The sequence below is a fragment of the Tinamus guttatus genome, unplaced genomic scaffold, assembly GCF_059628265.1.
Source record: "Tinamus guttatus ecotype Peru unplaced genomic scaffold, ASM5962826v1 Tinamus_guttatus_pri_ptg000150l, whole genome shotgun sequence".
NCBI lineage: Eukaryota > Metazoa > Chordata > Aves > Tinamiformes > Tinamidae > Tinamus > Tinamus guttatus.
In genome coordinates, this window is record NW_028288684.1 from 9838006 (window position 1) to 9864912 (window position 26907).

Consider the following 26907-nt stretch of genomic DNA (forward strand, 5'->3'; position numbering starts at 1 on the left):
GCATGGCAAGCTACATGGATTTTGCCCTTAAGCAACAAGCAATATATGTATTACTTTTTAAAATTACTTGCTTGTTAGGATTTGTTTTTTCATTAAGTCTCTTTGCTATTTTCTCAGGATCTGCCTGCTGACATATATTATCATTCTTTAAATTATTACGCCCTTTCCATTAGAGCTGTTGAGATCAGGGTGCTCCGTATGAAGTTTCACCCTGAGACACTGTAATCTGCAGGACAAGAGCTGTAGATGAGAACGAGAGCAGGCTGGAGCATTTTGAAAGCATGTAAATACAAGCTCAGCCACATCAGCAGTCCCCAGATAGCAAATGTCAAGATGAAAGCATTAACCCGCCTTTGAAAAAGGCAAAAAAGGTTGATCCAACGTGAGGCATCAGTAGTTTACATCAAGTTTTCTTCCTAAGACTCAAACTTCATGACAGAGGGTTCCCCTGCAAGGAAAATCCCCTGGGAACACTTGTTGTCTGATGTTCTGCCAAAAAGCTGAGTGGGGAAACCAAGCAGTGGTATGATTTTTCTGAAAGAGTTTGGAAGATGTTTTGTACATTCTTTCCTGGCCATGGGTGGGAGGTGATGTGTCGCGACACAGCTGCAGAGACGCGCAGGGTACAAACCTGTCTCATTCTCGCTCCCCTATGAGCGTGGCTGTAGGCTGATGAGACGGACTCGCAAACACAGAAAGGAGCTGAAAGCCTGCGGGAATCTCCCCTCAGCAACAGGGGAAATTCTGAAGATGTAGAGATCGGATCTCATTTGGATAGGATCCATTTCATATAGGCTGTTTGCAGGGCTAATACTTATAAAGATCAGAAGAAAAAAGAATAGACTCCTGGAGGGAATAGCATAAGTACTCAGCTTGGGGCATGGTCCAGATACAGCACAGGCTTCGGAGACCTGAATTTCAGGTCTGTCTTTGACCCAGTCAAGCCCATGTGTAAGCAAGCCACAGCCCTGCATCCTGCTCGGGACAGAGGGGGAGAATTTAGCCCCTCTCTTCGGCATCTCAGGAGGCAGACAGCCAGCTGGCCCCCTTGAGCCATTGCTGGAGGCAGCTGGTTCTGGGAGAAAGATAAAAATGATGCTGGGAAAATCACAGAAGTACCCAAACAGATCAAAACTTTTTGGATATCTCATGTCTCACTGTTCTCCTTTGTGCTTGCATTTGGGATCTGGATTTCATGCAGGGGACTCATCTCAGGGAAAAAGAGTAATTATTTGCCTCTACCATGTTTTTTCCCTTGCTCTTTACCTATACATTTTTTTTTAACAGTGATCTGCCTTTTCTTAACGGTACAGTGCTTTTATGGTTGAAGAAAGGGCAGAGTTTTGCACGAAATATGAGGTAAAGAAGGAATCGGGGATGCTCAGGGACCATGGTGATGAAAAACGTGTAGGAACAGAGAGAATCCCTCTGTTCTCTAAAAATAGAAGAGGATTTAACAAAGCAGACCAACAAGTTTTGCCTTTAAAAATTCAGAAATTACTAGAGTTTCTCAAACAAAGAAAAACACGTCTGAGGGAAGGGAGTGCCAGTAATAACACGCCTGTAATCACATTGATTGGTAAGAGAGAAAGAAGTAGCAGTTTCCCCTGAGGGGAGTGGAATTCTGGAAGTTAAACAGAAATCTTTGTAACTGTGAAGAGTTAAAAGGCTTCCTAGGCACCATGGCTTCCCTTTCATATCCTGAACGCTTTGGGGTAATGTATTAGCCCTGTGGCACAGTGGAAGCAACCCATCAAAGAGCTTTATTTCCGAAGTTCCATCCTCTGCAAGGAGAATGTACACGAGAATGGGGAGATAGGCAAGGGTTGTAAGTGCTCTAAGAAATTCCTAGTGGGGATTATTTACATTTTCTTTCAACACAGGAGACTAATAGTTTTTCAAGAGCTGAATCCTTCCCCTGCCCTCTTGAAAACAACTCTTGTTCCTGGATTTGTTTTGTTAAATTTAGTCAATTCAGACAAAATGTAAGATGTCTCAGGTAGGAGTTATCCCTTACATATTGACCAAGTTTCCCATTTTCTTTTTTGCTTTGGAATGTTCTTTTAGACTCATGTTTAAGGCCTTACTGTAATGTGACTTTTGGCTTGACACAAAATATAAATAATTATCCTGCTCTAATATAATCTACATTTTATGCACACTCCTCCTACCAGTGTGGCGCCATGTAATCTACAAAAGCATCGATCCTAAATTAAAAGACTGCATAAAAATCTGAGTCACTTCTGCTACATATTATTAAAACATCCATTTTGGTTAAGCCGGTGATGCTTGTCAGGGCCATTTCATACCCATCATTCCCCTTTTTCTAGTTTCTCTCCTCCTGGAAGAGGACCACAGAGATGGCAGAACACATCCTGCTATTTCTTTGCATCTGCCTTTTGCTTGGCTTTAACGGGGCTTCTGCCTCATGTCTTATGTCAGAGACACTCCTGTGGCCCCATGTGGTGAATGATCTCCCCTCTCACATGTCCCTCCAGCCCCAACTAGCATTGATGGCAGAAAACCTGATACACAGAAGCTGGACTCAGTAGTCCAAAACAAGTGTCAACTCCTGGCTTTGTTTTTCCTGCGTGGAGAAAAATTGACACGCAAAGAAAACTTTCATGGCTTTCACGGCTAAGAGGCCAATCTTTCCTCCTCTGCAGCTGCAGGAGATCCTGAACGTGGTGGAAGTTTTGCTGCTTGGTGAGGGAAGGGAATGAGGCAGTCATCCAAGGAGCACCTCACTTTGTTTTGACCAACAAGGGGTCTTCAGACCCCACAGCAAGAGGACACCCAGGAGGCAAGAGCTTTGCAGCCCCAGGAGTTTATGGCCAGGCCTTATTGCCTCCAACCATGTGCAGTGCTGAGAGCCAGTGAGTTGCACAGGTACTAGCCAGTGCATAATACAAAGAGGTGAGGTCTCACAGGCATAACTAGGAAACAAATGCAGCTGGATGCCCATCCATCGCTGGTCTGGAGGACAATGGAGTAAGCAGGGGGAATCCTTCCTTGGGGTCAAATCAGTTTGATGAATTGGCCACAAGGAAGGATGTCCTCTTCTAAAGCAAGCATGTCTAGCATTGATTCAACAGGGACCTGCAAGTGTCGTGAGACATCAAGCCTTCCCATAACCTGAGTCACGCTGGTAATCCCCACACTGAGCATTACCACACAGAGATGCGCCCAAAGCAGCACAAGAAATTGGAGATTGCATGAGACACATGCAATCGTGAGCCACAGGTCCTCCGCTGTCCTCAGAAAATATCATCGTCATGCCGAACCATGGAAATCAGAGGGTGTGACTGTCCTGCGTTGCCCAACCTCTGCCGCTCGGCCTGTCTCTGCTCGGTGGGTCTGTGAAGAGAACAGGGCTGGCTGGGAGCTGGTGAGGGGGAGCAGCAGGTGGCTTGTGAGCAGTGACATTCCTGACTGTGGTGCCACCGTGCAGGGTATGGATGACAGCCAATGGTGGCCTTATATGCCTTTCTGCAATGACCTCTTACGAGTTGTGGAGGGGAATATGTTTCCTGCTACTTTAGGTACGATCTGCAGGCCTAGATCATGATAGTTTTTCTGAAGAGGAATGGAGAGGTGATGATTTGAAGAGAGGCTATCATTTTTACCAGGACTATTCTGAAGAGACAGGCCAGCCTACTCCAGAAGTCCCAGGTTGGGATCCTGGCAGTGAGAGGAAAATTCACCTCTGCAGCTTCGATTCTTGTGACAGAGGATCACTGTGGAAAAGCAGGAGAGCCCAGAAGACATCCCTTCCTCTTTTTCCTTCCTCTAGGGCCTGACAGGCCATTCCGGTCATTCTCACCTGGAGGAACAGGGAGGGATATTAAAACTTCATTAGTCATTTCATTTGCATACATTACACCTGTTTAAAGTTAGGCCAGCATATGGGCTGGTGACAATAGCCCTTGAGCTGGAAAATACTGCTATTTTTTTTCTCAGCCCCTACCACTGCTGCAGAGCTTGTTCTGCTCAGTTTGCATCAGAGCTGTTTTCTTAATGCTTTCCTTTCGGGATTTCTTTGTGAGCATACTCGGGAGACGGCTCCTTGTCAAAGCCAGAAGCTGGCCTAGCAAAATCTTGCACTTGATCTGAAATTGTGGCAAATCATTAACTCAAAGTTATGGTTCATTTGGAGTATCTCACAGAAAACCATTATTATTTTGCTTGTTGATATATTTAGTCAAAATGCTTGTGACAACAGGCAAGAACTGTTGGGTTTGGCCTGAAAGGTGCAAGGTGCAATGGCAAGTCCCAAGCAAGAGGCAGGAAGAGGTGAGGGAGGAAGGACAGAGGCCGTGGAAAGGTAACACCCACGAGACCTCCAGGGACCTCAGTCATATGGACCTTGTTGAGGTTCAACCTGACATTTTCTTGAAGGGCTTTTAGGTGCCCTCTGTATCATTTTATAAGGTGTGAGGGAGGAACCTAATGTCTAAACTTTTGCTTCTGAAGTAGACAGTGAAGAGAGAGATCTCCTCACGTCCTGGAAGCTTGGCACTCCCTCAGAGAAACAAGCGTATGAGAGCTGGCCAGCTGTCCCAGGAGAGATGAGATGGGATTGGAGAGCCTGTTTCCTTTTTGTCTTGGAAGTCAGGCAATAGAAATAAATAAATGGGCAATTTACATTAACAGGAACTTGCCTTCGTTTTTACTCTTCTTATTATGACATTTGTTCTCCCATGTCTGCCATTCCAATAGAGAAGGGCATACCATCATTTACAAATTGAAAACACTGTCAGTGCGGTAGATAATATTTAAGTGTTTTTTTTTTTCACAACATATTATACATTTGGATGTGAATATGTAGCTGCAGTTGTCAACTGATGGGACAAAGTTAAAGATCCATAAATATACTCTAACCACAATCAACCTTTCTTCCAAAAGAAAGCATGATCTTTTATGACTGAAAGACATATATAAAAGTATAAAACATGAGAGTTAAATAAAGAACAGTGAGACTGGGTAATCATGCAGTTTCTATAAACAGACATGGAATAAGAGAGCAAAGCATTTGAAGGAGCTAGTTCGATGTGTCTCTAAGTTGTGTCTCTAAGATTAAATTCTGCAGGCCTGTATCAGTTCACAGTTCACAGTTAAGTTTCAATATACAGAGCCTCTGTCCTCCAGAGTACAGCTCATAGTTTTTTGCACAAAACATTTGTAAAAATTCAGTAGTAAATAATGGTGGAGTGGAAAAAAAAATGCAGATCTCGAAAAGAAGATCAGATTTCTGAGGTTTGCTTTAGATGCTGAGAAACTGAAGTAGCTGAATTAGAGGGGTATACGTATTTACTCTGCCTCACTGAGCTGGTGAGGAAAATGGGCAGTTTGTGCATTTATATAACTCTGTATTCTTTCCCAAATTCATCTGTCTCCCCTACAGACTGTCAAATAGGAGCAGATGCAAATGGTTAACCTCCTTTAGCCAAATTCTGCTGTTATTTAGATCCAGCAGCCTGTGTTCAGCTGCTCCAGATGTAGACTGCTGTTTGACCTTCTAGCTTTTGCTACTGAAAGTCTATGCGCGTGTGTGTGTAAGAAATGTGAGATCAAGCTAATTTAATTTTCTGTGACCTACATAGACACCCCTGATGCAGCCCCTGTGACACCGTGTCTAGGAGACGTTCCCAGCAAGGCCCCTGCTTCTCCATGGGGACATTTCTTGGAAGTCGGCTCTACTTCCGTAGAGTCTAGCTGTGCTTTCCAAATCAGGGGTATTCAACCACTCCTCCTCAGAGTCACAGAAAATATTTAGCAGCAGGATTTAACTTGAAAATATTCAACTCCTTAGTACACCGTGGTGACATTTACAGGTGGTATAAATCGGGAATGCATATGGGAGGAATAGGATTTTTGTTAACACATATATCTAAGCTAAGGTATGTAGGTTTTGGCCTTTTCAAATCACTGTGCTAATGTTAAATAGAGTTACCATATCAGTAGTGCCCTATATTTATAAAAATCACCTAACAGAGACATGACTAAGGCAAGACAAGAGGATGCTGGTGGGGAAAGGGAAGCTGTAGTAGCAGCTGCAGTTGCTGCTGGAGCAGGAGCGACCCTGACCCTGGGATGTGAGCTGGAACCCTACGCCCCAGACAGGCAACAGTCCTGGCTCCCATCTGGGCAACCCAGAGAAGCGTCTGGTTTTCTTGGGGAAAAGCTACAGGGTAAAGAGAGAGGAAAATCTTCAGATTTTTGGATATGAGAGGAAAAAAAGAGCTCAGCTATCTCCACAGCCATTATTTGCTATATGTATTTCCACAGCTGCCTTTAATCATGGCAAGTACTTCACAGGTGCTCTTCAGCAAAGCAGTGCTTGTGCCCTGTCCATGCTGTGGGTGCTGTGGAGTCTGCGCCCTGCAGTGGGTGGCAAAACGTCAGGGAGACACGGTTACATCTGACCTTTCTTTTTTTTACCTTTTTTTCCAGCTTAGATCTCCTATGGAGATAAGTAATCTTTAGGAGTTTTTTTTTTCATCTCTGTCCTTCTCTCTATTAGAGCATATTCACACCAGAATGATTATATCACCTTAGTGATTCCAATTAAAATACTGTACTGATAACACTGTAGTGATTTGCACAGAAAAAGCTTCATTTGTAATTTCTGAAGGAAGTAAATGTATAGCACTTTACATGGGTGTTTTCCCAAACTGCAGAAGTCTCTGAAGTGCAGGGTGGGGCTGAAATGGAGAACAACTTTAGACTGCCATTAACATTTTAGAAGAGGACAAAGTACCTCACACCAAATAAAGGTAAAAGGCCATAAATACTTTCTCTGAGTTACTATCTATGCAGCTGTTCTTTCCACAGGGGTGTTTTGCAACTACAAATGGAAAGGCTGGTTATACATTGCAGACAGCCTCCCCTATTTCTGTCTTTCTAAACATGTGCTCCACGCCATGAAAAACTCCCAGCATCCATATTTTACATGCATCAGCTCAGTGATGTGATGACTTTTTAATAGCACTACTATCAGAAAGATACTTTTTCAAACTGGAAGATGTCAAGAATCTGACACCTGCTAACTCTAGAGATAATTTTCATTTTATTTTGATTAGCATCAAGGAGAATGGAATGGAGAGTCTGCAGCCCAGTCCTGTTCTCATAACAATTTGTGAGATGTTTGGCACCAGCTTTTACAGGACTGGGTGTTATGCTTATGTGCACTAGCAAAGCGAGACGGATTGCCCGTATCTGCATCACCTGTAAAGTCAGATGACATCCATAAACCAAACAAATGAGCTGAAGCTAATAATAGGAGGATCTCCAAAGATAGTTTCAAAGAGGATTTCAAGTTATAGCGGGGAGAGAAGGGATGTTGGGTGGGTGATATGGCCACAGTGTGTGGTCAGCTGCTGCAGAGCATGGGGATATTGCTGTGTGGCATCAGTGATGACATGCAGGAGTTGCATGTTGTGTCCTGCCTGCTGCTCAGTGATCACCCTGGGATAACCGAGCTTGGTGTAGGGACCCCTAAGAAAAAGCAGACAAACTGAAGTGAATTTGTGGTTTTTGAATAGCAACACTCAGAAGTCTTTGATGAAAGCGAAACTTTTTGCATCTGATTCTCCAAAGACTGAGGGCCCAGATCTCCCAAGGTAACTTCCAAAATACTTTTGAAAATCAATGGAGTTTGGCTGAAAAAGAATACCCTAAGAATACAAGTACCATTGTTTTTTATATGTGTGCAAAGAAGTGCAGACACAAATGCACTGCAAGTGATTTACAGCAAGTGAAGCTGGAGAAAAGAGGGGTAAATATAAATATATACCTATAAATAGATGAGAAAGGTCATAAAAAGTAAGAGAAGTCTTTACTTCTAGTACCTGATGAGGGTAAGAGGGACAACAACATGCTTGAAAACAGTCTTCATCTGGAAAATGACTGATGAAAGATAATAGAAAAAGAGATGATGCAAGAGGGGAGAAGTGTCGTGAAGGTGTGTCCAGCCAAGGCCAGGAGGGCTGTGGGTTGTTCTCCCATAAGGAAGCACATTTAGGCCATAAGCCACACAGCGTGCGGGTAACAGAGCCCTGGAACAGGCTGTCGAGAGGTTGTGGAGTCTCCTTCTCTGGAGATCTTCAAACCCACCTGGACGCCACCCTGTGCCCCGTGCTCTAGGTGTCCCTGCTGGAGCAGGGGGGTTGGACTAGATGATCTCTAGAGGTGCCTTCCAACCTCAACCATCCTGAGTCTGTGATTCTGTGTGTTGGGCCCTGAACCATATTCTGAAGATCAGTTCAGGTGAAAGCTAAAGGCTAGAGTGGCTGAACAGATGAGTGGGATAAGCAGCAAACAGAGAAGATATCTGTACAAGGGACATAGAAACCTCAGAGGAAGTGAAGGTCAGGGAAGGAAGGAGGAAAGAATTAATAAAAAAAAAAAGCGTTGAGGAGCAAAGAGCCTGGATGATGCAATGTAATGAGCATAAGTGCAGAGGCTTCTGGTCAATACCCTAATGGAAGAGAAATCTGGGTACAAAGAAGTAGTGGAAATGAAGGAATGAGGAGAGCATGAGACAAGTGCTGATCCCTACGTAGCCTTGCTAGGTAGAGTAGGACCAAAACAAACAAAGCCCACAACAGTGTAAGAAGGGCAATCTGAGACCCGAGAAGCAAGAGAAATGCCAAGCTCAGGGGGCATCTTGGAGGAAGTAGTGGGAAAGGCTGCTGTGGGACACAGCGGTGAGAGCTCTGGGAGGAAGGCTGGAGGCAGGCCTGGAGCCAAAGCGAGGTAAGGAGGAGGAGGAGGAGGCCTGCGGAGAGGAGTACCCTGGGTGAGGAAGAGCTGCAGGCGCAGGATGTCAAAGAAGGAAGGGAAGAGCGGTTGTGGGCAGCGGGTGCGGGAGGGCTGTGAGGAAGGCCCTGGGAAGGGGCAGAGGCGAGCACACAGGTTGGGAGCCCTGCTGGCAGCTGGCAGCAGGAGCTTTGCTTATTCAGCAAGTCAGGTGGCAACTAATTAAATCAAGTCAGGCAGCAATCAGCCTGTAAAATCAGGTAACAATGACTCAATTAAGATGAATGGGGGAACAACGAACTTATTGCATCAAACCAGAGAGCAGCAATCCAATGGAATCATCTGGAAGCTGCCACGGGAACATCTGGAGCCTGGGCCTGCGGCCACAGGGGTGCAGAGAGCCTGGGTGCATGGGCTGCTCCAGGAGGATGTCCCAACGGCGGCCGTGCATCGCGGATGACTGTCCCCCTTGTCCCCCTGTGCCCAGAGCCAAGCACACGGCAGACCAGCAACCAGACTGATGAAATATTCATAATAAACTGAAGGGGCGGGGAGATGGAAACTGTCAGCTTTTAAATTAGCAATAGTATTGCAGAAATTACTGGTCTGCCTAAGGATGGAGAAAGCCCTGCCTTTCAAACCATGCTGAGTATCCGGAGCTGTCAGCTGAAGAGACAGGCTAGGAGGCTTCCATGGGAGCCTCGCAATAACTTAGTCCACCCTACCTGGCACGTACGAGAGGCAACAGGTTTCCAAAGGAGTCCTGGAGCATGAGCCACAGGACCATTCCTGGAAAAGCTGCTGCACATGCTGTTTGGATGTGAACTGTGCAAATCATACTGAATGGCATGAGTCAGGCTGGCCGTGTTCTGGCAGTGCAAGGCATTGTTTCCATCCCCTTTCCATGGTCCCCCTTATCATTTTGGAGCTGGGAATTTTATTTTATTTTATCTTATTTTATCTTATTTTATTTTATTTTATTTTATTTTATTTTATTTTATTTTATTTTATTTTATTTTATTTTATTTTATTTTTCTGAGGGAGTGTTCTACTTTGTTCCATTTTATTTCTGCACAAGCAAGGCATCCTTGACCTTGTTGAACTACCCTGCAGGAAAGGAACTAGTTCAAGAGGTGTCTGTCTTGGGCTATTCTATGAATTTCAGTTCACTGAAAACAAAGGAGACAAAATGACAACAACCCTGGGTAAGAAAATAAGGGCAACAGGCATCTCTCCCACTCTTCAAAGGAAGTGCAGTCCTAACTGTTCTGCAGGGATACGGGTGAGGTCCTCTCAGGTGGGGATGGAAAAGGTGCTGTCATAGCAGTGCAAGCACCTGGGAGCACTAATGGTTAATAAACAACAATGTCATACAGCTAACCTCAATGATACTACATGCTGTCATTAAAGTAATTACACTGGAAAGGAAGTGACTCTTTGGGTGTCACTTCTGTGCAGACGAGGTCCTGGGATTTGCCAAGGATGTCCGAGTCTGGGCAAATACAACCCTGTAGTCTGTCAGTAAATTAAAGTGAAAAGCAAAGATAGGGAACAACTCCCTGAGCAGTGTACAGCATGGACGGTGTAGGACTCAAGAGTCAGCAGAGTATTGATGCCATGTGATACACCCCCCTGCACAGCCATCACACACAGCGAGCCACAGGAGTTGAGCTTCTTTTTGCCCTCCTCCGGACTGCACAGTCAGAAGGTTACAAGAGCCTAGAAATGGGAAGGCTTGGAAAGAAAGCGAAAATATTCAGGAAGAAAGAACTCCCAGTCCCTGTCTCCTTCCCAATTTTTAAAAAGCAGCGTGGCACAGATAAAAATGAGAAGAAACATCTTGTTGATTTTTTTTTTCTTTTTTATTCCTTCTGAATAATAAGGATAAATTTTGTTTCTTTTGTGGATATCTGCAGTCTAAGGAAGTACATGAAAATGAAGCTAAAACTTCTAGCCCTCACAAGCTCTTCATTAATTGATGTGGTCACAAGGAAATGGGAACGACACGAGCATTTTAGAGTCCTAGTGATTCAGTGTGTTTGTGGGATAGCCAGCTTCGCTTGTGACTACAGCCTTGAAGCTGAAGCCTGTACCCTAAAGTTAGGCTTTATACTCAAATTACACTTGGTCCTCAATATTCAGCTATCAATCTATATTTTCCAAGAAATGTATTTGCAAAGATATTTCCTGTGATTATTATATCTCACATTTTAATGTGAGATATGTATTGACACAAAATTTCTGAAACCTAGAATTTTAATCTTCCTCTTTGTTTGTATGTGAAAAATAGACAGTTTCTATCTTCATCCTTTCACTTTTCCCCTTTTATTTTAAAATTATGTCAACAAACAAAATACACACATGCACACTATAGTATACAGTTGCAGCTCTAATAGGAGGATGCATTGTCATAATTCAGAAGCAATGAATTTACAAGTACTTATTTCACAGGTTTATCAAGCAGTGCTTCTTATATGCTGACTAAATTATGCATAAAATATTTCTCATTTGTAAAGAAATTAGTGCACTTTAGCTCTGGTAAGTGGATAATTACTAAATATATTTCATTTTTTTCCCATAATTTAAAAAAAAAAATCCTGAGACCAATCTCAAAAACCTTTTTTTTCCTTAAATTTCCTTTAATTTCCAGCATTTATAAATTTCAAAATCTCTTCTTTCTATCTAGTGCCGTTTGCCACTTTACTTATAATCAGAGTGAAACAGCAGGCAGACACTGCCAGGTCAAAGTAGCAGGATTTGACACCACTTACAAGTGTGTGAAGTGATGTAAAAAAGTTCCGGGTAGAGGAGATCATGGTCCTCATTCCCCCACTCCTATGGCACTATCCTGTTCATGTTTGAAAGACAAAACATCACTAAAGTCTTTTTTTTTTTTTTTTGGCTGCCCAAACTGTTTCGACTGTGGGACATACGAGTTGTTGGAGACAGCATAGTGAGGATGTTACTGCAAGGCCTCTAGGAGAGGTCCATGCAATATCCTCTCCATGGCCAGTTTCCTTGAGGAAATTTCACAGTAAAACCTCCAGGATCTTGTCTCTGCTATTTTTTCATAATGGTTTCCTTATTGTAAAAAAAAAAAAAAAAAAAAAAAAAGTCTTTCTGGCAGCAGATGCAGCCTTGAAAAACAGTGCAAAACTCAAACTCCTCCACTGCAGCTAAATATCGCCACTGTTTAGAGGTTCTTTGACCTTAACTGGTAGAGTGGGGACTTCTTCAAGATCACTGAATCAAGTTGGAAAGGAGAGCATGACTTCCAGATATCTCTTTAATTATTATTTTTTAATTAGGAGACAGGCTTCCTCTCGTGCAGACAAGTGTCCAGGTCCTAAACCACCCCCCTTCCTTATAGAAGTTCTACATCTGAACCATGAGCATCACCCGTGGGCACGGCTTCCACCACAGGCGGCGAGCGCCGCACGCTCAGACCTCATGAATGTATTGCTCATCTCGCTCTGTGAAGCATCACATACCCTGGTCCTGGTCCTGTTGTGGGGGACATGAACTGACTTCAGCCAAAGCAGATCCTGGTCCCGTAGAGATGGGATATAGTTCCTGAGTAGTCTGACCTCAGGGCTGGCCCTGCTCCCGCGGGATGAGGGACCACTGAGATCCCTCCCAACTGGAATCCTCCTGCGGCCCCAACATGCAGGTTGCATGGTCTGCGTGGGGGTGAGGGGCAGTGAGGGCCATAGAGGTGCCATGAAAATGACAAAAGCTGGCATTTCGGCCATAACTGATGGCAATTTCATATTTCAAGTATGAAAATGAGCTGCCTGCGTGAGACATTTTCACCTCTTGGAACTTGACAGTGAGATTAAATGAGCCGTTGACTTTGACAAATGATTTTCTCTGGAATTGTTTTTGTTCCAGAAAGTGGAGAAAATGAGTGGAAGAATTTTGCTAGCAATTGTTTATCACCTGAGCCCTTATCCAGACATACTCGACAAGCGCAAACACGGACATTCTTCACCCAGGGCCGTGAGGGTTTGCCCCGATGCTACCTGCAGCTCTGCTGCACATTGGCCTCAGCAAGGTGGCTACAGCATAAAGTTGCTCACTGGGCGCTCCGCGTGCGCACGAGGAGAATCCGCTGCTCTGGACAAGGACTTCTGACCCCACAGTTTATGAAAGGGAAGCGGTTCTTCAACAACCGTGCTCCTCGGAAACGGAAAACTCTGCAAAAACTGGGCTTGCGCTGCCCTAAATCTGCAACAGGGTAAAAGCCTGCAAGGTTCCAGGGAACGGCTGCAGCATTTCAATCACCTTTTCCTTTTCTTTTTAAAATGAACCTCAAAAAGCCAGAAACGAGCGGCCTCTCCTTGGCCCCGCTGACTTCCAGGAGGGAAGGCCCCGCTTCTCCGGTCCCGCGCCAAGGGGCCCTGGCGGCCGCAGCGCTGGCAGGGCCCGCGCGTGACCCCGTTTCGCGGGACGCCGCGGCCCGGCGCCGCGCTCCGCTCCCGGGGGACACGAGGCCGCCGGCCCCGCCCCGCGCGGAGCCGCGCGGAGCCCGGGCGGAGCGCGGGCGGGCGGGGGGCGGGTTAAAAGCGGCGCAGGTGAGTGCGGAGGCTCCGCAGCGGCGCCCGCGCTGGCACCGGCCGCTCCGCGCGCACCGGCCGCAGCTCCTCCGGCCCGCGGAGCCCCCAGCGTGCGCGGAGAGGCAGGTGAGGGCGCGGTGCTCGGGCCGGGCCGGGCCAGGCCGGGCCAGCGGCTCCCGTGCGCCGAGAGGCAGCGGGGCCGGGAGGGCCCGCGGGGCGCCGCGGCCGCGGCACTTGTTGCGGCGGAGCGGGGCCGCGTGCGCGGAGCTGCCCCGCGGGCTTCCCTGTTCCGCGCCTGGCCCGGGCGCGCGGCCTCGCTCCTCCCCAGACTCCGGGTCGTACCTGGATCCCGGCTTGTGTTTTTGGGAGTGCCGTTGCTGCTCTCAGTTGCTGACTTTAACTCTTAACAGCTTCTTTTCTTTCCTTTTTTAATTTTCTTTTCTTATTTTACAATACTGCTGCAGCTCATTGCAAACACAGTATGTGAAGTACCTGCCAGAAAGAAGAGCAAAACAACAAAAAACCCGCAGGAGCAGCGAGGCCTGGGCAGCTGCAGGTAATGTGTGACACACCTGCGGATGTTGGAGGGTTGCTGCAGGTAAACAGCTTGCATCAGTGGCGCTGACACCTCCTGCGAGCGCCCGCTCGCCTGGGGAAGCTCCTTGGGCTTACGGGGAGTAGGAAACGTGTGAGTCAAAATGATGTTTATTTCCGAGTATTGGGGCTGGATGAGGCTGCACGAGCAATGAGTGTTCAAGGCCTTAAATAGAACCACGGGCTGTGTTAGACTAAGGGCAAGAGTGCCCAGCTCCCACAGGTAATGGACTGCTTTGCTGTGGTTTTCTGTGTTTCTTATTCCTGTGATGGGGCTTCCTGAAAACAGGGTGTTATATCTCACAGCTTTTGGTTTGCAGCTTGTCTTTCCCCTTCTTTCTTTTTTTTCCTCTTAGTAGAAGGATGCACTCTTGTCCCGTTCTCCAGTGTGCTTCATCTTGCAGTGTAGAAATACAGTACAGCAATGGGCACGGGGTTGTGGGTGGGAAGCAGCCCTTTGTGCTAAGAATACTCGCCCAAACCACTTTTGAGGGATTGTCTTTGATCTCTAACCAGCCTTGCTCTGGGTGGGGTGCTTGGTGGGCTTGGGTCCTGAGCCTTTTTGGGATTGCCACGGGGTATGTGCACCCCTGGCCCGAGGAGCAGAGTACAACGGGCTCTCAAGCTCACCTCTGTTAGAGGTTATGTGGGGCTTTCTGTCATCTCTTGGTCTGTGTCCTGTCAGGAAGCCCTGCTTTCTAGATCCCCTCACACTGACCTTGAAGAAAGCGGTGCCATGGATGTGCTCATAGGCTTAGCTGAGAGGACAAGGCAGTGGTGGGTCAAGCTTCAGCCTCTGGGATGAGCTCCAAGGAGGCACTACTGCATGTGCATTGGGATTTCTGAGGGGCTTCAGCCCCTAGCGCTGTCAGCCTGATGTTTGGTGGAAGGATGGAGGCTTAAAAATGGAAGGATTCGAAGTTAGTTCAGAGATTCCTCTAGAGGAATCATTCCATCCTCACATGGTCCCCTCTGCAAAACTTTGGTTTGTGCTCTTGCCTTAGCTTGTGTTGTGTCTCCTGAACTGTAGTCCAGTGGGTCTCCTCAAGGAGCTTTATTGAACTTGTGAGCAAAGTAATTAGACGGTGTGAGAGGGTACAACAGGATATCTTCCATAGTTGGAAGAACAGCAACACTTGGAGATAGATAGATGGCTTGTTATGAGTGTATAAACTCGGTGCACCTCTGTCAGGAAAATGGTTGCTTTATAGAGTACATATTATATATAGATTTTGTTTGCTACTCATGTGAGCATTTCCAGTGGAATAAGTGTTCTTCAGAAACAGTAACAAGCAGGGGATGGATTTTTTTTCTCTTTTTTCCCCTTTCGAGGTCTTTCCTTGTTCTGTGCCTCACTGCTTTTAATTGCAAACTTGAGCTAGATTTATGTGTTATCAGGAGAACTTCCTATAACACTTGCCTGACTAAACACTGATAAGTATAAGGAAAAATCTGAAGTGATGGTCTATGAGGAAAGGTAACGTTGTCAAAGCAGAAGAAACACGAAAGAAAGTTTAAATGTGTGTCCTGTTAATACTTAAAGCTAAGCTAGTTCTGCTGCTTATCTCATACAAGTTTTTCCTTTGATGCATAACCTTAAAGAGGAAAATATTGTTTTGTCCTTGCTCTTGATGAGATAATATTAAAAATATGCATCCAAGGGAAAACTGCACTGCAATATAAAATATTAGAAATGCTGAAAACATTGAAAATGATAAAAAAGCTCAAGTCCTATGCTGTATGCAAAAAAAGTGAGTTGCTAGTTCTGTAGAAAATGTCTCCTAGGAATAGCTGAATCTTGAGGAATATCTTGTGTTCAAGTGTGGCCTATAGATGCCATATGGATATTTCCCAATATTTGGAGGAAAGAAGTAGAGATTAAATGTTAAAAATGTCATAACTAATAAAGATGCTGTTTTCAAGATGAAAGCAGGGCATGGTGCACACATGATTTTATGGAACATGGGAAAAAGAACCCACTTGCATCAATGAAGAAATTGTCCTTAGGAATGTGGTTTCCATTCCAAAAAAATGGAAATGGGAGGTAAGGGCCCAGGGCAGAACAGTTGACAGGAGTCAAAATCCTAACAGTGATTCTTGTGTCTTGTTGTGACTCCAAGTGTACTTGGCATTTTTGGTGTCTTGTTTTTCATAAGTAAAGCAGACTTCCTGCAGGGAAGTTCTGGAGGATGGTGATCCTCTATTTTTTGGTTGTGGGCTAGCAAAAGAACTGTGAGCACTTGTAAGCAGCCTTGGAAAATTGATTTAATTCATGTAGGGGCATGGATATGGGCCGTTTAAGGTGAACTGAACCATCAATGTAGTCAATTTAATTAAAGTTTAACTACTTGAACATTGGGCGATAAGAATGTTAACCTAGCATGTTAGGGGCTCTCTCTGAGTTTCACACTTGGTTTATTTGGAGCAAAGAATACCTCCTGCTTTTTGTAATGCTCAAGTACAATGTTGCAGTGTTCAAACCTGTGCTTGTTGCTGAGGTTTCCTGTTCCCAAATAGGCTTTGCCTGCTCTTATGTCAAATCAGATATCCTGCAGTCCCTAGCGGATGTTGCTCTCTGATTTCCACTGATCTGGAGATAGGTGTTCAGACCAGAATTGAAGAGCTACTAGAGTGGATTGTTTGGGCTTTTGTGATAGTTAAACTGCTGCTTTGATCCTTATTCAACTTCTCCTAAAGAAGTAAAGTTGTTGATATTTAAGTGTTCCAGCCAGATGCTCCTTGAGGAATTTTAATATATTGCTGCAAGATTAAAATTGCATAGGTTTCCTTTAATAGTGGAACAAAAGGCTTTTGGTTGCCAAAGTCTAGAGTTCAAAGCTGCATGTTTGTACAGTTTGAACTATGCATTAAAGCTATAGCGTGGTAGACAGCTGCATTCCCTCTTCAATATCAGGAACATCCTGGGTGGTGCAATTCAAGCTCTGTACTCCTTCCACTTTGCCTGGTACATGCCTGTCTGGGGCCACTGAGAGATACCAAAGGAGGAATCTGAAGCCTCCAGTAGTAGTGGAGCATTTCAAAATGACCCCACGAGGTAGCAAGGACTGATTATCCCTGGTTTAAGCCTGGAAAACTGAGGCTGAAATCTGTGGCAAGTCTGGGAGAGCTCACAAGAGAGTGCCTGTCTGTCCTAGTGAAATAAAAGAAAACAGTCTTTGGGCAAAACACAAATCTACTCTGTATTCATGAGAGGCTTCCTGGGCTGGATCCTGGTGCTTCTGTTGTGACACAGCACCACAACTTGCTTCAGTGAAACTGAGTGCAGCTCAGCAGAAGGAATAAAAATGCTGGTAGAAAACTGCTGAAATTGAGACATGTCTGTTTTTTAGTTCTGGTAATAAAACTACATGCATATCTCTAGGGTACCTTGATGCTGGTATCTGCCCCTATGCTGTGTGATGTTCCCAACAACAGATTTAGATCAAGACCTGGTGTGGAAGTTGTATCAGTAAAGCCTTTAAATGCATGCAGTCTTTAGCATAAAGTGCTTGTGTGGAAGGATCATTTTGATTAAACTTCTTCTACCTGAAGCAATTTAAACTTTTGTGGCAAAAAATTCTGCTTTAGAACTGCTACTCTCACAGGTATCTTTGTCCCCAGTTCTGGTCAGGTTCCCCCTTTGCCCCTCCGTGCTTGAAGATACTGCATTCCCACTTGATATTGACTGGTTTCAATCTTGCACCTCCATCCAGAGGTGCTGCTGGAAGTGGTGGGGGGTCACACTGGAGTTGCAAATTCTGGCACACCCTGCACTAAAACTCTGATAAAACAGAGGTATCGCAACCATCCTCTACATTCCTGGCCAACTGGAGTAGAATAAATAGGTTTATCTGATTTGTAAGTGCAAGGAGATGGGCATCATCTTATTCTGTGCATTCACATTAATTAGCTTACCAGATATTCCTTTCTAGTTGTCTTAGAGGCTTCTGTAGCATAAGCAACACTTTCAATCTTACCATGTGCTTCCTTGGCCATATCCTGTGGCAGTGAGTTCTACTCTGTGTATGATAGGAGTGTATTTCTTGTTTTCTTCATTGTGCTCCATTGTAGCTTTCTAAAGTAAGATTTAACCATTCGCTGATGATTTCCAAGTGTAATTGCCCCTAACAGAGTGAGGAAAGGGATCTGCCAACAAGCTGGAATCAAACACGAGCTCAGTAACTGTCCTGGGTGTTGTGTATTGCTGAGACTTTAAGTGGGTGTATGCATAGTGCTCTGACTGCAGTTTAATGTAGACTTAAATGCTACTTTTTAAAACACTGAGCATGGCAGCAGAGAGCTCAGAATATCTGGGTAGATATTGGAGAAGTGTGAAAATGAGTAGGCTGTAGCTCGCTTCTTGCACTAGGGACCAGTACTAGGCTAGATGCAGCAAGAAAAGTAACTTGTGTGCCAGTACTGAATGCTCTGCTTCATAACTGTGATCTCAGTGGAGTAGAGTGATGTCTTAGTCTCTTTTAATTCCAGCAGCTGTGCCATCTTGCTACTCTAATTACCCTGATGGAGGAATGGAAGGATCAGCTGATAAGAGTGCTGAGACCTGGATAAGCATCTCTTCATGCTGCGTTTCAAACACTCTTTCCAAGCCTTCCAGTCTTTCATTTATTCCGTGAAGGCTTTATTGCCAGGACTAGCAAAGCAGGTTGAGTGTCTGGATGGCTACATACTATAATACTTCTGTAGCCATTTAGCATGGCTTTCTACTCGTCGTACGATCAGCAGAGCTGTCTCTGAAAATGAGTTACCACCCTCTCTTTCTTTCGGTCAGCAAGACAATATTTTACTTTTTACTAAAAAGGCCTGAAAAGCAAATAGTCTGGAGAAAGATGAGCAGTGACTGTGAGTTAATGTCCTCATTCTTGAGTAGTTTAGCAGTGTGAAGCAATTTATTCTTGAAGCTGCCCAGACTTGATGGGAAGCTTCAACAGAGCATGTTTAGCTGGAGTGATGTTCCGCACTGATGGTTTAGTGTGAAGGGATGTAAGCAGTTGAATTAAATTCTATTTTAGTCCTGTCTGGAGACACAGATGTTGTCAGTCTCTGAATTGCAACTTAAAGGAGCTAATGAACACACTGAAGTAGGTTTGGGTGGATACGAGAAATGGACTCATATCTGGGTTAGGAGAGGGAACTGCATTAGGAGACTTGGGGCTTGTTTGTGTTGTCAATCAAGTCAGATCAGGAAGGCTCCAAAGTATAATAGCTGATTTACTTATTTATTTTTGCATGTCTTTTGCTATGGACATCTTCCTGCTAGGACTGAAGCACTGAGTTCTGACTCAGCTCAGGTAGACTCTCAAAGGAGGTCAAGCAAGATGAACGGTGTAGTTTCACCACATTTTATCCTCAGCAATGAAGCCTTTAAGTGGTTTATTCCCCTTTTCCACTGGCTGCTGATTCCCTCCATGCTTTTCAATATGCAGTCCCTTTGAAGTAAAGGTGTGCTTTTCAAGTGTTTTGTGGATTATGCTCTAAGTTAGATGGATGAAATTATTTAACTTTTTACTGGAGATAACTCTTACCAAGTTGTTGTAATAATCTGGCTTGTAGTGCAGCCCCACAAATGACTGCAGGAGATGAACTGTGGTGTTGCTTCAGGTGGGAAAGCATCTTTCACTTGGTCCCTAAGTGCACAATAGCTTCTGAGTGTACCCAGAGGCACTCTTATTTTTGGAATCCCCCTCTGCACAGGGAGATAGGAAGGAATAATTGCATGTGGAGGTGCCTTCTTGGGTATCTGTAGTAATGGAAAGGCCGTGGCACTGCTGTACAGACAAATATGTGAAAAAATAAAAAGGCTTCTGAGAGGAGAGGGTGCAATATGAAAGAGTAAAAAGTGGAGTGTGTGTGAGGAAATGTTCCTTCCTCTTGTCTGGAAGCCAATGAGAGAAAAATTGCAAGGAATTAAAAATGGGAAATGCAAGAAGCCTGGTAAAATTTGCAGATGGGCAAATGATGTATATGATGCAACAGCTTATACAGTGTCTTTACAGGTTTTATGTTCAGTTGTGCATAAACATTTCTAGTCATGATACTTATACTCAGTTTAGATACCTTTGCAAGGAACTGGAAGGAACAGAGCATGAACAAAACATAAATGGAGAAACAGCTGCAAGTTACTATTAGAAGCTGACATATAGGACCATCTCCAAAGCAAATCCTATAGTAAAGCTGATTTGCTTATTTTGGTGGGAGGAGAAGAAACCTGCAATGGAATAGAACTAAATATTTGGAATTCTAACTTCTCTTGTAAGGATCTCTGGATTTGAGGTCTCTGTGCCCCCATAGGTTTGCTAATATGGAGAGATTTTGTTTTCTCTCTATGTCTGTATGCTAATGACAGGCATAGTTTGTTCTTAGAAAAATGACTTAGAATAGGAAGGTAACTGCTTCCAAGTTCCAGAGATGCAGAGGTAAAAGCACAGAGAAATCCTGCATTCTCAAGGAGACTTGGGAGGAAGTCCTTCAGTTTGAAGACAGATTTGTTTGTTTTGTTTTTGTTTTGCTTTTTCTCCTCTCCTCACTGGCCTTCACCTCCTGAACTAACTCAATTGAGATTTAGTCAGCTAGCATTACCCAAGGAAAAACATGGTTGATGGATCAGTGAAGGGAGATTACACTGATATTCCAATAACTCAAGAAAATAACTTTATTTCTGTCACAATTTGGTTTCCTTGAGCAATCATGTACTTTGATACTTTAAATTGTTGCATGTGACTTACCGATTATACTTGATTGTATCATAAAGCAGGAAGTTTTTTTTTTTATTATTATTACTCAAGGTGGGAGTATTGATACTGAAGACAGGCAAAATAAGCTTCCTTTTTGTCTCATGCAATGTGACCCAACTCATTAGGAAAGTCTTGAAATGCTATCACATGATAGATATGATGGCCTTTGAGCCCATGGCTACTATTCTGTCCTCTGTAAGCCTTGCAACAGGAATGTTGTTTATTGTTTAGCCTTTACAGCAATGGGCACCAAAGCTAGTTCCTGAGAGAATAAAATTCACACTGTAGAAAAATAAAACCCTTTGAGGGGAATTTCAGACCCCAAAGCTGTGTGAGCACTTCCAGATGATGATGGGGGGTTGGACTAGATGATCTCTAGAGGTCCCTTCCAACTGTAACCATTCTGTGATGCTGTGATGTGACTGTCACAAGAAATGTCTATTTCTTTAAATCTTCATGAAGTAAATGACTCGCTTGGCTAAGCTGCTTGCTAAGCTGCTTGCTTAGCTTTCACAAAACTGCAGTGGACTTGGGGAAGGTATGTGGACACAAAGGTAAAGTACTTCCACTCATTACAGACCCAGTACTTCGAAGTTCACCTGCTGGAAACTGTTTCTGTGGGAAAATCTCTGAAATAGATCAGATACTATTGGCCTCTGTGAACTCTTCAGTTATCTACTTTAGCTTCCTCCCAGCTTCCAAGACTTCTCCCCTATTTTGGGAGCCTGTTATGGGGGTGGATCAATCATCAGGTGAGGCATCTACATCAAAGGTGCTGGCAGCTGGTTACCAGGTGCTCTAGGTAGTAGCTAGCAGAGAGAAAAGGCAATTTGGGGATGAAACTCCTTGAGCTCTAAACACCCTCCTCAAGATGAGATGGATTATGACCTAATGTCTCATCTTTGCCTCAAACTGTGGTGAAATTTACTTCAGCTAATGGTCCAGGGAGGTTTGCAGTCATATGACTGAAATTCTGCAACACAAGTTATCCAGGGCTGCCCTTGTAGCCCTGAACTCCAGCAGCTGCATTGCCTGTGTTGCTGGAAGGTACCCATGATGATGCTGTTTACGGTGTAAAATGAAGGAATAGTAAGTTTGACTGAAGTTGTGTAGGAGTTTTAATATCCCCTCTCCACTAAGTAGTTACTTTAAAAGAACATACAAGTTTTTAGCTTAAGTTTTCTGTAAGTTACTGCTGGAGCTCTGAACTGGCCATCTACATTTTTTTTTTCTTGGGAATTCTTGAGGCTCTAAACTACAACTTTATATATAAAGTACTTTATTTTTGACCACTATTTTCTGTTATCCTTTTGTTACTCTTGGCAAACTTCCAGTCATAGCTTTACAGCACTTAATGCCATCTTCATCACTCCTCCCTATCTATTTTTTTCCTTGCTGATGCTGGCTGATTTCAGTGTGTCGAATAGATCTAAAGTCACAATACTTTTATCTGCACTTAAGTGTAATAATTTTCCTCCTGATACATAATTAGATTACTAGTTGTTACTTTATGACTGCTTATGGGCAAGGCCGCACTAGACCAGCAGTCAACAAATATACTGCAATTATACAATATTATCTCTATGCCACAGTTGGTGTTTTTTTCCTTTGATTAATCTTTTTGTTCATTTGTCTCATCTTAGGTCAACAATTAAAACAAGATGGATTGGGGAGCTCTGCAGACCATTTTAGGAGGTGTGAATAAACATTCCACCAGCATTGGAAAGATCTGGCTTACAGTCCTGTTCATCTTCCGTATCATGATCCTTGTAGTGGCTGCAGAGAGAGTCTGGGGAGATGAACAAGATGATTTCATCTGCAACACTCTGCAACCTGGGTGCAAAAATGTTTGCTATGACCATTTTTTCCCTATCTCTCACATCAGACTCTGGGCCCTGCAGCTGATCTTTGTCTCCACGCCAGCACTGCTGGTGGCCATGCATGTGGCTTACAGAAGGCACGAGAAGAAAAGGCAGTTCAGAAAGGGAGATCAGAAATGTGAATATAAGGACATTGAAGAAATCAGAGCACAAAGGTTTCGTATTGAGGGCTCCTTGTGGTGGACGTACACCAGCAGCATCTTCTTCAGACTGATCTTTGAAGCTGTCTTCATGTATGCCTTTTACTTCATGTACGATGGGTTCCGAATGCCTCGCTTAATGAAATGTAATTCTTGGCCCTGCCCCAACACGGTAGACTGCTTTGTTTCTCGACCTACTGAAAAGACAGTGTTCACTATTTTCATGATTGCCGTGTCCAGCATTTGCATTATGTTGAATGTGGCTGAATTATGTTACTTGTTAGTAAAATTCTTCCTTAAAAGATCTAGAAAGGCTGGAAATCCAAAACATCACCCCAACCATGAGACTAAAGAAGAAACCAAACAAAATGAAATGAATGAGCTAATATCTGATAGCTGCCAGAACACAGTGACAGGATTTTCAGGTAGCTAAGGTGATGTGAATGTTGGTGTTCACTCTTTTTGGAGTGACCTTTTTTCTCTGAAGGCTGCAAGTAAAATCTGTAATATTAAATAGCTTAAGCTGGGGGCAACTCTGATACAGAATTTCAGGTGCAATTTACACACCTGTTTGAAAAGTTAGGGCAGCCTCAATATGTGAATTTTATCTAAGGATTTAAATAGAGAAGGGTATTTTTCTATGAATATCCTTACAAGTTGACTATGGCAAGTGGGAAACCCACTACCACTTTCACACTGACACAGCTCCTGAAAAGCTGTATATGCAACAGCAATAAGAACAAAACTTTCCAATCTAGATAGTCTAGTATTACAGACTTTTTGTAATAGTGATAGTTTTTACTTATGGACAGACAAAATATTTTTGTAAAATACGAGATTTCATGTTACTCAAGGTGTTATAGTGAATATCTGACTGTTTGTTTTTGACCAGGTGTGTGCAGATATACCAATAACATCATATTAATAGAGAGGAGATAGCAGTAGGCTACATCTGTACAGCTTTGAAAGCCCAGTTTGGGGTTTGGACGGGTAGCTCATGCACCTATGCACTGCCTGCCATGGAGGGAGTTGTGTGAGCTGGCCAAGCTGACCATGCTGAGTGGGGCAGTTAGGTCCCGAGGGCAAATTCTAGCCTTAAAACTGCATGACAGTGTAGGTACAGCCAAGGTAGATCAGCTTTAAGTATCTAGCAGACCTGGTAAAAATAGTGTTTTAATTTTTACTGTCAGTCTTACAAGAATGTAGGGGAATTTTATGTAAATAGTCCATTAGCATGTGTTGACTTTAATGCATTAACTATATATTAACTATACTTGTTTCTTTATACTGTATTACATCATTAAGCCTTTTTGCTTTTGATTTGTGTTCTCTTTCTTTTTTTTTTTTTTTTTTGAGGTAGACTGATGGTGCTGTGGTATGGAACTAGGAGCTATTTTGTTTGAAGGATGTGCAAAAAGTTAAAAATGGAAATGGGATGAGTCTTCTGAATAAAAGGCTAATGCTTCAACATTTGCTAATAGAGTGAAAGTCTATATGTGAATGCATAAATATTTTGTTAGTGAGAAATAACTATTCAAATAAAACACTTGTGCTTATAAAGGATTGCTTTTGCCTAGGGACTGTGCGAAACTGATGCACTGCCCTTTTAGCTTGCCCTAAACACCTGCCTGAAACCTCCCCTATTTTCTCACCCCTACCTTTGTGCAGGCATTAGAGCCCTGAGGCTTTTGCAAAGGGGATGCCCTTTAAAACAAGTCCCCTGATGGTCAAAGCAATGCAGTGCAACAGGTATATGCTATGACTTGTGCTTATCTCTCCTCTTTTTTTTCTTAATATCTGCTGACTGCTCTCCTGAGACTGGTAGGTTTAGGACACTTCTAGAAATTGCTTCTATTTTATACTCATGCATGTGGTTTTGTAGGGGGGAGCAGCTCTCTGAAGGGACCTGTGCAAGTATCAAGGAGGAGCCATTGCTCAGTGAGCTTGGTCCATGAGCCATGTCCTCTTTGAAAATTTATTGCTGTGCATAATACTCTTGAGTTTGTGCTGCCACAGCCCTGTATGAGGACACACTCTTTGGGGTTTGTTGTTTCAAGGGTCACTAGTCCCCCGAGGGCCTGCAAGTAGAAGCAGCAGGAGTGTGAGGAGCAGCCAAGGGCTAATCTGCTGCTTGCTCTTCCCTGAGCAAACACTGAGTCTTCCCTCTCCTAACAGTAGGTTTCCTTTATTAATCTATGTTGTGAAAGGAACTTACTGAGTTTCTTCTGAAGTTGTCCACCACCAAGCTTGTAGGAAAATTTTCACAATACTGTGCAAAGTTGTGTGCTTGATTCTTGCTCTCTGCCAGCTGAAAATACAGGCAGGAGTGGAGAGATGATGAGAGCCTGTCTGTTTTTATGGGTGTTGTTCAGACTGCCCTCACCATGGTGCCCTGTCTGAGCAATACATATCACTAAAATAGTGTTATAAACCTGTTACTTCAGTACAGCTGCTCCTTGCAATCAGGAAGCAGTGCCTTGGCAGTACCTGGCCACCCCATCCCCGCCAAGTCTCTCTTCATGCTGTCAAGGAACAAACCCGTCCCCTGAACACCCAGGTCAGACGTCAGCATTGGCTGCAGGGTGGTTATAGAGATATTTTCATTCCAGACCTGTATTTCACAGAGCAATTCTGGTTATGGACTTTCATCCAAGGATTGCTGCGAATCACATACCGTATAGGGAGTACAAATGGAGATCAGTTAATGATTATATCTCCTCATGCCTTGTCACCTTTAGTGATCAAATCAATACAACCCTTTGCTAGGTGTCAGCAAGTCTGATACTTAGCAGAGTAAAGCATCTTAAGCCTCATTTTCATTTTATTCAGCTAGGGTAAAGGTATTCATCTTGGTATCTATTTTCTTGGTATCCATCACCAAGTGTGTGCCTGTTAAGCTCCAGCCTGGGATGTGACAATAGCTCAGGATATGACAATAGTTCATATCAGTTTTCTAGTGGTTAGATTCTTCCAGACTGCTGGTTCTAAGTGTATTGTTATTTTAAGCCCAGAAAAGTGGAAAACGGTGTGAACTGTAGTGTCACCTGAAATGAAATCGATGTCACAAAGCTTAAATGAAGAAATGGGACAACCCTGATGCAGGTGTGCCGTGGGCTTACCATTACCAGGGTATGTGGGCAGGCAGATCGGCGAGAAGCAAATACACCAGGTCTGACCTGTGCCGAGGATTGCGATAACCCAAAGAGCCACAGCAAATTTATTGACTCGGCAAGAAAGACCGGTTGCCACAGAGGTGCTCGACGTTGACATTTCCTGTCACACTACTCTGCAGCCCTCATCACAGCCACCCACCCGCCTTTAGCTGACACATCTCCTGCCTCCTCTTACTGCCAAGGAAATGACCCCAGGCGTCATTGCCACCTTATTCGCAGCTCCTGCCCGCTGCCCCATCAAGCTGTCCTACATGGGGCAGCATCATGAGGACACTGCAGCGCTCTGCTAAGAGCAGGTGCTGCTCTCGCCTCTCCTCCTGCCTGTCCCTCTCCAGCGACTGTGGCCTGAGCAGGGAAGGTGGCTGCGTTGGCTGAGGCAGTGGTGGTTGTTCCCTGCTGTGGAGGAAAATTGAGCAGGTTTTGTTGGTTTCAGGCCTCCCCCTGTGTTTCCCTGGGTTGGGTAAGGCTGCTCGTCACCTCTGAGCAGACCAGCTCACCCCCTTCCTGCGGTGCAGCCAGGATGTGGCACAGCCTGTTCTGCTCGTGCCCCACAGCCCGGTCCGGGGTCCCACCACAAGTCTCTGGCTCATGGTGACAGGCAGTCGCTGGCACCACTGTCGTCCCACATCCCAGGTGGTAGTTCAGGGAGTTTCTGGCGTGGCAGCTGGCTCAGTCGTCACTGCCCAGCCCTGGTCACTCGTCTCCACCCTGCGATTCCCGTTGTTCTGCCCAGGGCAGAGATTGCTCAAGTTGGCCTTGGTGCCAAGGGATTTATCAGAGCCTGGAAAACATCTCTGTCGGGTCCCCCCTCCCCTTGCTTTCTTATCCAGTGGCTGGAGGAAGGGAGAGGCACTGCGTGGCCATGACCACATGGAGGGCCAGCAGTGCGGAATGGACAATATGGCTGTTTTTGCCCTGCTACTATTACAAAAACTGGCCATCTATGCTGGCCCTGCTGCACTCCCTCCTCCATTCCGCTCTCCTCCTCCCAGGCCAGTCCCCCGTGCCTGGGGCTTGATTTTCCCTTCCACCCCTTCTGGATGGCGTGCTGG

The 26907-nt window shown here is 44.5% G+C and overlaps 1 protein-coding gene across 1 annotated transcript; it reads left to right on the forward strand.

The window, feature by feature from the left end:
- Window positions 1-22318: 22318 nt before the first annotated feature.
- On the forward strand, window positions 22319-23333 carry LOC104576255 (gap junction beta-6 protein). The gene has a single exon (XM_010223631.2). The coding sequence runs from the start codon at window positions 22324-22326 to the stop codon at window positions 23113-23115; it is 792 nt and encodes a 263-aa protein (XP_010221933.1). The 5' UTR covers window positions 22319-22323; the 3' UTR covers window positions 23116-23333.
- The last annotated feature ends 3574 nt before the right edge of the window (window positions 23334-26907 follow it).